This window comes from Dendrobates tinctorius, unplaced genomic scaffold (assembly GCF_039654945.1).
Source record: "Dendrobates tinctorius isolate UK_male_01 unplaced genomic scaffold, ASM3965494v1 ptg000120l, whole genome shotgun sequence".
In the NCBI taxonomy this organism is placed as follows: domain Eukaryota; kingdom Metazoa; phylum Chordata; class Amphibia; order Anura; family Dendrobatidae; genus Dendrobates; species Dendrobates tinctorius.
In genome coordinates, this window is record NW_027361788.1 from 42,313,294 (window position 1) to 42,321,406 (window position 8,113).

Sequence of the window (8,113 nt, forward strand, 5' to 3'; positions counted from 1 at the left end):
AGTGACTACAGGATAAGGGAGATTTTGAATTTCTGCAGACACTTGTGGACACTGGACACTTGGATTTTGTGAGGCCCACTGAATATCAGAGCGCTATGTCACAGGCTCGATGGCACAGGTGTGAAAAAAGTGACTACAGGATAAGGGAGATTTTGAATTTCTGCAGACACTTGTGGACACTGGACACTTTTGGATTGTGTGAGGCCCACTGAATATCAGAGCGCTATGTCACAGGCTCGATGGCACAGGTGTGAAAAAAGTGACTACAGGATAAGGGAGATTTTGAATTTCTGCAGACACTTGTGGACACTGGACACTTGGATTTTGTGAGGCCCACTGAATATCAGAGCGCTATGTCACAGGCTCGATGGCACAGGTGTGAAAAAAGTGACTACAGGATAAGGGAGATTTTGAATTTCTGCAGACACTTGTGGACACTGGACACTTTTGGATTGTGTGAGGCCCACTGAATATCAGAGCGCTATGTCACAGGCTCGATGGCACAGGTGTGAAAAAAGTGACTGCAGGATAAGGGAGATTTTGAATTTCTGCAGACACTTGTGGACACTGGACACTTGGATTGTGTGAGGCCCACTGAATATCAGAGCGCTATGTCACAGGCTCGATGGCACAGGTGTGAAAAAAGTGACTACAGGGTAAGGGAGATTTTGAATTTCTGCAGACACTTGTGGACACTGGACACTTTTGGATTGTGTGAGGCCCACTGAATATCAGAGCGCTATGTCACAGGCTCGATGGCACAGGTGTGAAAAAAGTGACTACAGGATAAGGGAGATTTTGAATTTCTGCAGACACTTGTGGACACTGGACACTTGGATTTTGTGAGGCCCACTGAATATCAGAGCGCTATGTCACAGGCTCGATGGCACAGGTGTGAAAAAAGTGACTACAGGATAAGGGAGATTTTGAATTTCTGCAGACACTTGTGGACACTGGACACTTTTGGATTGTGTGAGGCCCACTTAATATCAGAGCGCTATGTCACAGGCTCGATGGCACAGGTGTGAAAAAAGTGACTACAGGATAAGGGAGATTTTGAATTTCTGCAGACACTTGTGGACACTGGACACTTGGATTGTGTGAGGCCCACTGAATATCAGAGCGCTATGTCACAGGCTCGATGGCACAGGTGTGAAAAAAGTGACTACAGGATAAGGGAGATTTTGAATTTCTGCAGACACTTGTGGACACTGGACACTTTTGGATTGTGTGAGGCCCACTGAATATCAGAGCGCTATGTCACAGGCTCGATGGCACAGGTGTGAAAAAAGTGACTACAGGATAAGGGAGATTTTGAATTTCTGCAGACACTTGTGGACACTGGACACTTTTGGATTATGTGAGGCCCACTGAATATCAGAGCGCTATGTCACAGGCAGAAATTGGCTAGTGTATCACAAACTACAAGATGTATGTAGAATTGGGCAGAATAGGAATCTCCCTAGAGTGTAGGTCTGTAAGAACGGAACAAGTCCTCCACTTATCCTTCCACAGTGACACACAGATAGCTTCACTGTGGCTGTGATAACAGCCGTTACACGGTACAGTGTGAGGAGCGTACACCGCTGTATGGTGTGAAAAAATGCACGCTCAGTACCTCAGCAGGACAAAAAAAAAAATTGTGATTGCTTTTAAAAAAGCAGTTTGCAGAGCAGTGGGGAAACAGCAATGCAGCTGTCAGGAAGCCTTAGAAGGCAGCCTAACAACCAACACCGCTGATCCACCACAATATAGCCTCCCCTTGCACTGCACACACAGTGACTGGTGTGTTGTACAGGCAAAATCGCTAGCAGCAGAAGCAGTTTTTTTTTCTTCTTCCCTGCCTAACGCTCTCCCTACAGAATCAGCAACCTCTCCCTATGCTAAGATCGGCAGAAGATGGCGGTTGGCGTGCACGCCCTTTTATAACCCCTGTGACGCCCACCAAAGCAAGCCAATCACTTGCATGCCCTTCTGAAAGATGGTGGTGACCCCTGCCTATGTTATCACGTTGCCCACAGTGTTCGTGGATCCTGATTGGCTGAAAAAGAGCGCAAAACAAACTTTTGAAACGCGACTTTGGCGCGTAAGTCGCCGACCTCGTGGCCGACCTCATCCTAGGGTCGGGTTTCGTTTCATGAAACCTGACTTTGCCAAAAGTCGGCGACTTTTGAAATTTTTCGACCCGTTTCGCTCAACTCTAGTTAAGAGAAGTAGTTTAGTTAAAGGTTAGCATAGTGGTGATGCCAAGCCCCCACCCACATATTAACCTGTGAGGAAGGACCCGGAGGTTGACATGTCTTTGACAGGATGGCTTGTCTTTGATAAAGTAGCATGTCTTTGGTAGGGTGACATGTCTGAGGTAGGGTGACAGGTTTTTGCTAAATTGGCATGTCTTTTGTAGGGTGACATGTCTTTAGTAGGTTGGCATGTCTTTGACAGGATGGCTTGTCTTTGATAAGGTGACATGTCTTTAGTAGGTTGGCATGTCTTTGATAAGGTGGGGAAGGTGACTTGACAGACAGACGTGACTGGCAGTAGGAGGGGACGGTTTGTACACCAGAGACGGAGACTGACAGGATAGAAGGGTGACAGCTAGGAAAGGCAGGATAGGAGGGTGTAGTACTGAGAAGTGACCACAAGATGGCAGGGGAGAGTAGTGCAGGACAGTACATCAGCTTATGGCTTAGGATATGCTTAGTCATGGCAGGCGGGGAGATAGGAGCCCGGGAGGGGAATTCCCCTGTGGGAGAGGGTAGAAATAGAAGTAGGTGGGGCTCGAGAGTAGTTTAGTGCCGGGAGGAGCTCAGAAGAAGACAGGGAAGAGAGAAGAGCTCGGCCAGGGGACGGACAGAGGAGAGACAGTCGGGGGTGGCCCTGACCCAACGGACTGCAGGACAGACGAGGCCCCGGGGGGTACCGATTGAACGACGACCTCAGACAGGTGAAGCGCTGGGGGTAGATTGGTCTAGGACAGCCCCCAGTGAAAGATCCGCGAGGTGCGTTACTGTGACTGGAACAAAGGTGCAGGTACCCGGGCCTGGAGACAGTGTGAAGAAGCTGCAGTGCGTGCTTGGTGGTCGTCAGGAGGACGACAAATAAATCCGGAACTGTTACACGTGAAATCTGTCTCCGCCTCGTCCTTTGAGTCACCTGGTGACTGCGTCGTCCGAACAGGGTAAGCAGTGGTCCACCCCCCAGCCCGGCCCCACACCACAGTAGAATGGCATGTCTTTGGTAAGTTGGCACATCTTTGCTATATTGGCATGTCTTTGGTAGGGTGACATGTCTTTGGTAGGTTGGCATGTCTTTGATAAGGTGGCATGTCCTTGGTAGGGTAACTTGTCTTTGGTAAGTCGGCATGTCTTTGGTAGGATGACATGTCTTTGGTAAGTTGACACATCTTTGCTATATTGGCATGTCTTTGCTAGGTTGGCATGTGTTTGGTAGCTTGGCATGTCTTTGGTAGTCTGGTATGTCTGTCTTTGAAGCCATTATCTAAGCCCTATGAAGGCAGACACTTGGCACTAACCTTTTATCCCCGGTGGGCCAGCTAATCTTGGACTCCCAATAGGACCTGTATAGAAACAATCAAGCATTGCGTACAGTGTAACACAGCATATAACTGGTCTTATATTTCTTAAGAGAGATTTAAGGGCATTTTAATAAGTAGCTTATAGCCTTGTACGATTAACGGGCCAAAATCTACTTCAAAATCTTCATTTTGTACAAAAAGGGGAATTAATACCTTTCTTCCAGACATGACAATATGTCTAGGAAATGTTTACATTGACACTGCGCACATCTCTGCATAATGATGAACGTTATCAAGAGAAACTGAACAGATACTGTAACATCAAGGGAAGTTGTAGTAGCTACAACCTAGAGAAGCTTCACTACAAGCAATGAGAGGAGCGTCAGTGGATATAACATAGATGACATGTGGTTGCTTCAGTCATGGGCTAAACAGCTAAGGGATGAAAAATCTGGAGAAAAAAATATTAAAAGGATGAGGGTGTCCGTAGGAACATATTGAAAGAAGCACGGGGAGACACACAGTTTTGCACAATGCGCAAGACAATCTATGGTTTTCATTTATCTCCATCTTCAATTAAAATGGACAAGATCACATATTGTATTAAATGTCAGGCCTATCAAGCTGGTTTCACATTTGTGTCTGTGTGCACAGCGTTTAATCCGCATAGATCCGCATGTGTCATGCGTACATACATTTAACATAGTGTACGCAGGGACATGCATTTACATGCGTTCGCATGCTTTTGCGTACGCATGCGTGGCTTCAAGGTGTGTGACGGTGCGCGAAAAATGCAACATGTTGCATTTTTTGAGGTGTCAAATATGCGAGCATGCGGATGAGTGCGTCAAAAAAACGCATTACTGTCTATGGGAACGCATGCGTTCTTCAAAATGTAAATAGAAATCCCATGCGACACGCCCATTTTTGTCTGGTGTCATATCGAACGCATGCGCACAAACAACGCAAATGCATGCAAAAACGCATACAAACGCATGCACACACAGCGTTTTTTACCCGTCATGAGTAAGATTATGCACATAAAAAACACTGCGTAAACATGCATTTTGCATGCGTTTGCGCATGCGAATGATACGCTGCGGACTCAATCGCTAATGTGAACCTAGCCTAAGACCCTTTTACTACATAACCCACAGAGGTGTTTTTTAATGTAAAAGTACAGGTTATATGTTGTGTACACTTTAATGCTACTTTGGAGCTGATTGTTCATCCAGCATTAAACACACTGACCTCTCTCTCCTGGAAATCCACGTGCTCCTATATCTCCTTGGGCACCAGGGGCCCCAGGACACCCTCGAAGAATAGTTAACTGCTCTGAGCCACCTATAAATTGCAAAAACCACAGTCTTAAATTGGTTTGTGTTGGCTTCATACATTACTGTAAACAGGAACTCTGATCCAAGAGTCAACAGATTCTGTATTTCCTATCTGTGTTTGTAAAATATGTGCATGTACAGTGAATACAAAAAGTCTACACACCCCTGTTAAAATGCTAGAGTTTTGGCATGCAAAAAAAATCATACTAAGAACTAGAATGAATTCACAACTTTTTTTCACCCCAAAATTTGCCCATAATTTGTACAATCCAATTGAAAAAATAAACTGATATCTTTTTGGATAGAAAAATAAAGAAGAAAAATAATGTGATTGCATAAATTTGCTTACTCTTAGATTAATACTTTGTTGAAGTTCTATTTGAATTTTTGAAAGTATTCAGTCGTTTTGGGTCGGAGTGTATCAGCATGGCATATCTAAGTTGGCCAATCTTTGCCCACTTTCCCTGTCAGATTCTAAGGGCATCTCCTGTGTACAGCACCATCTCCCGGTCACTCATAGATTTTCTACTGGATTCAGATCTGGGATCTGGCTGGACTATTCCAAAACTTTGATCTTCTTCTGGTGAAGTCATTCTTCTTGCAAACTTTGATGTAGGTTTTGGCAAAACACTGCTTGGCTTGACTTCCATCTTGCCACTCTGCCCCACAGGCCAGAAGATATATAAAGAATACTGAAGATTGTTGTCACATGCAGAACATAACCAGTACTTGTCAGCCACTCTGCAGTCTCTTGATGCAATATTCTTTTTGTCTTTGCATCAGTTTTTGAGGGTGTCCAGCTCTAGGTAATATTGCTATTGTGTCAAATTTAAGCCACCTCTTGATGTCGTCACAGTGTTCCCTGGTAAATCTAATGCCTTGGAAATTATTTTCTACCGCTCTCCTGACTGATAACTTTTTGCTTTGCTCTAAGCTGTTAACAACCCATGATTTTAGCTGTAAAATGCAACTAAGAAAATGTATGACTTTATATAGATCAGAAAATAGATTTTCCATGAAAAACATCAAATAGTCTTGAAAATGTCTGTAATAAGGGCTAAGAATACCCAACACATATAACATTTTTGTGGCGCCCCTGAGGCTCGGTCGCCACAGAGGTACTGCACCTTCTAAGGTGTAGTGCCCCACCACCTAGGAAAGTTGGGAACTCCTTTCCACACTCCAACACCTGCATCCCACACACAGGATAGTTCAGCACTGACCACATTGTGGCTTCATGCTTAGAAGGTAGCAGAGCACCTTTTGTGGTTCCTTGCTTCGTAACACGAGATGTGCTGGGAGGTGGGTGAAGTCAGATATAAAAGAGTGGGAAAGTTTAGAATTACAGATCAGTCTGAGAGGTCAGACTGACAGTGGGTCAGAGGATTGGAGTCTAGAGGGTCAGTCAGTCAGGAGAGACTGAGGACGGATCCCTGGAAGGAAGGATGGAGGAAGGAGTGCTGCAGCTGCCTCAGTGACCTGAGCCAGCTGGCATGGGAAAGGAACAGAAGGAGAAAGACGTAGAACTGCAACCTAAGCTTCCATAAGAAAGAGAAGGAACAGCACGGAACGAAGGAGTAGGAGAACAGAGAGGAGTTGTGGGTTGGAAGAGGAACCCTGCCTATAGGTTCTCAGTGCAAGGCCGGGGCCCGGTCCCCGAGGTTGTATGGACACTTATGGTTCTGCAGCAGACACCGGCGGAGTAGTTGGCTGTAAATGCACTACTCCCATCCAAGACTTGGGGCACAACATCATCTGAATAGAGAGCCGAGACTCAGGATAAAGGGAGTCCCCGAAGTAGGCTACAGCTGTCTGCTGTACAAGGAGAGTTGTTAGGAACATCTGAGAGGAGGAACTTCAGAGCACCACGGTACTGGAGCTCTTCACACTACAAGGCGCGATAGAGGAGTCGTTCAGGAGAGGTACATGTTGGCAGGGTGTTGGAGAGGAGAATCCTGACTTGCCCGGGAGGTTGATTGAGTCTCTGCCCCAGAGGACACGGCACGGAGGCAGGCACCAGTGTGTACCACGAACTGTGAGTAAAGCTTTGGAACTACAAGCCCTGGTGTTTTCCATTCACTTGTGCGCCAACGCCGTCAGCACTGCTACATCTGGGTACCAACATTCCTCACACCGCCTGCGCCTATACACTGCTCTGGGGTTACAGCTTCACCTGTGGGGAGGTACACCATCTATGCTGCAACACACCATCAGCCCCAGAGGATCTGCTCGCAGCGTTGGCTTAACATCTTGCTTGCCAAACACCACAGGTGGAGTCACGAACTATTCCATTTCATTAACTACATTCCCCAATTACTTGGGCGCCCAGGGCCACGGACCGGGTCACAGCTGCCGTGACACATCCCACTGACACCGGCCCGGTGTCGAGTACCCCACAGCCCTGGGAGGGTGACCCACTTCCATCTTGCCACTCTGCCCCACAGGCCAGAAGATATATAAAGAATACGGAAGATTGTTGTCACATGCAGAACATAACCAGTACTTGTCAGCCACTCTGCAGTCTCTTGATGCAATATTCTTTTTGTCTTTGCATCAGTTTTTGAGGGTGTCCAGCTCTAGGTAATATTGCTATTGTGTCAGATTTAAGCCACCTCTTGATGTCATCACAGTATTCCCTGGTAAATCTAATGCCACCGTGGGCAGCACGGTGGCTCTGTGGTTAGCGCTGCAGCCTTGCAGCGCTGGAGTCCTGGGTTCGAATCCCACCAAGGACAACATCTGCAAGGAGTTTGTATGTTCTCCCCGTGTTTGCGTGGGTTTCCTCCGGGCACTCCGGTTTCCTCCCACACTCCAAAGACATACTGATAGGGAATATAGATTGTGAGCCCCATCGGGGACAGTGATGAAAATGTGTGTAAAATGTAAAGCGCTGCGGAATATGTTAGCGCTATATAAAAATAAAGATTATTATTATTATTATTAATGCCTTGGAAATTATATTGTACCGCTCTCCTGACTGATAACTTTTTGCTTTGCTCTAAGCTATTAACAACCCATGATTTTTGCTGTAAAATGCAACTAAGAAAATGATCAGAAAATAGATTTTCCATGAAAAACATCAAATAGTCTTGAAAAGGTCTGTAATAAGGGCTAAGAATACCCAACACATATAACATTTTCTGGTCTCTTAACTCCCTAACAGTAACTTACCTGGACATGTGTCTTGAGTATTACTAAGAGTGATGACCAGGAAAAGGATCATACACGTTAAGGAGACCAT

At 45.9% G+C, this 8,113-nt stretch overlaps 1 protein-coding gene across 1 annotated transcript in view; it reads right to left on the bottom strand.

Moving 5' to 3' along the window:
- Positions 1 to 8,113, bottom strand: part of LOC141046675 (ficolin-2-like) — a 30,040-nt gene extending 21,927 nt beyond the window's left edge. Inside the window, exons 1-3 of the mRNA XM_073541252.1 lie at positions 8,044 to 8,113; positions 4,787 to 4,879; positions 3,533 to 3,577 (exon numbers count right to left, since the gene is read on the bottom strand). Of these exons, the coding sequence (XP_073397353.1) occupies positions 3,533 to 3,577; positions 4,787 to 4,879; positions 8,044 to 8,113 (208 nt within the window). The remainder of the gene's footprint in view (positions 1 to 3,532; positions 3,578 to 4,786; positions 4,880 to 8,043) is intronic.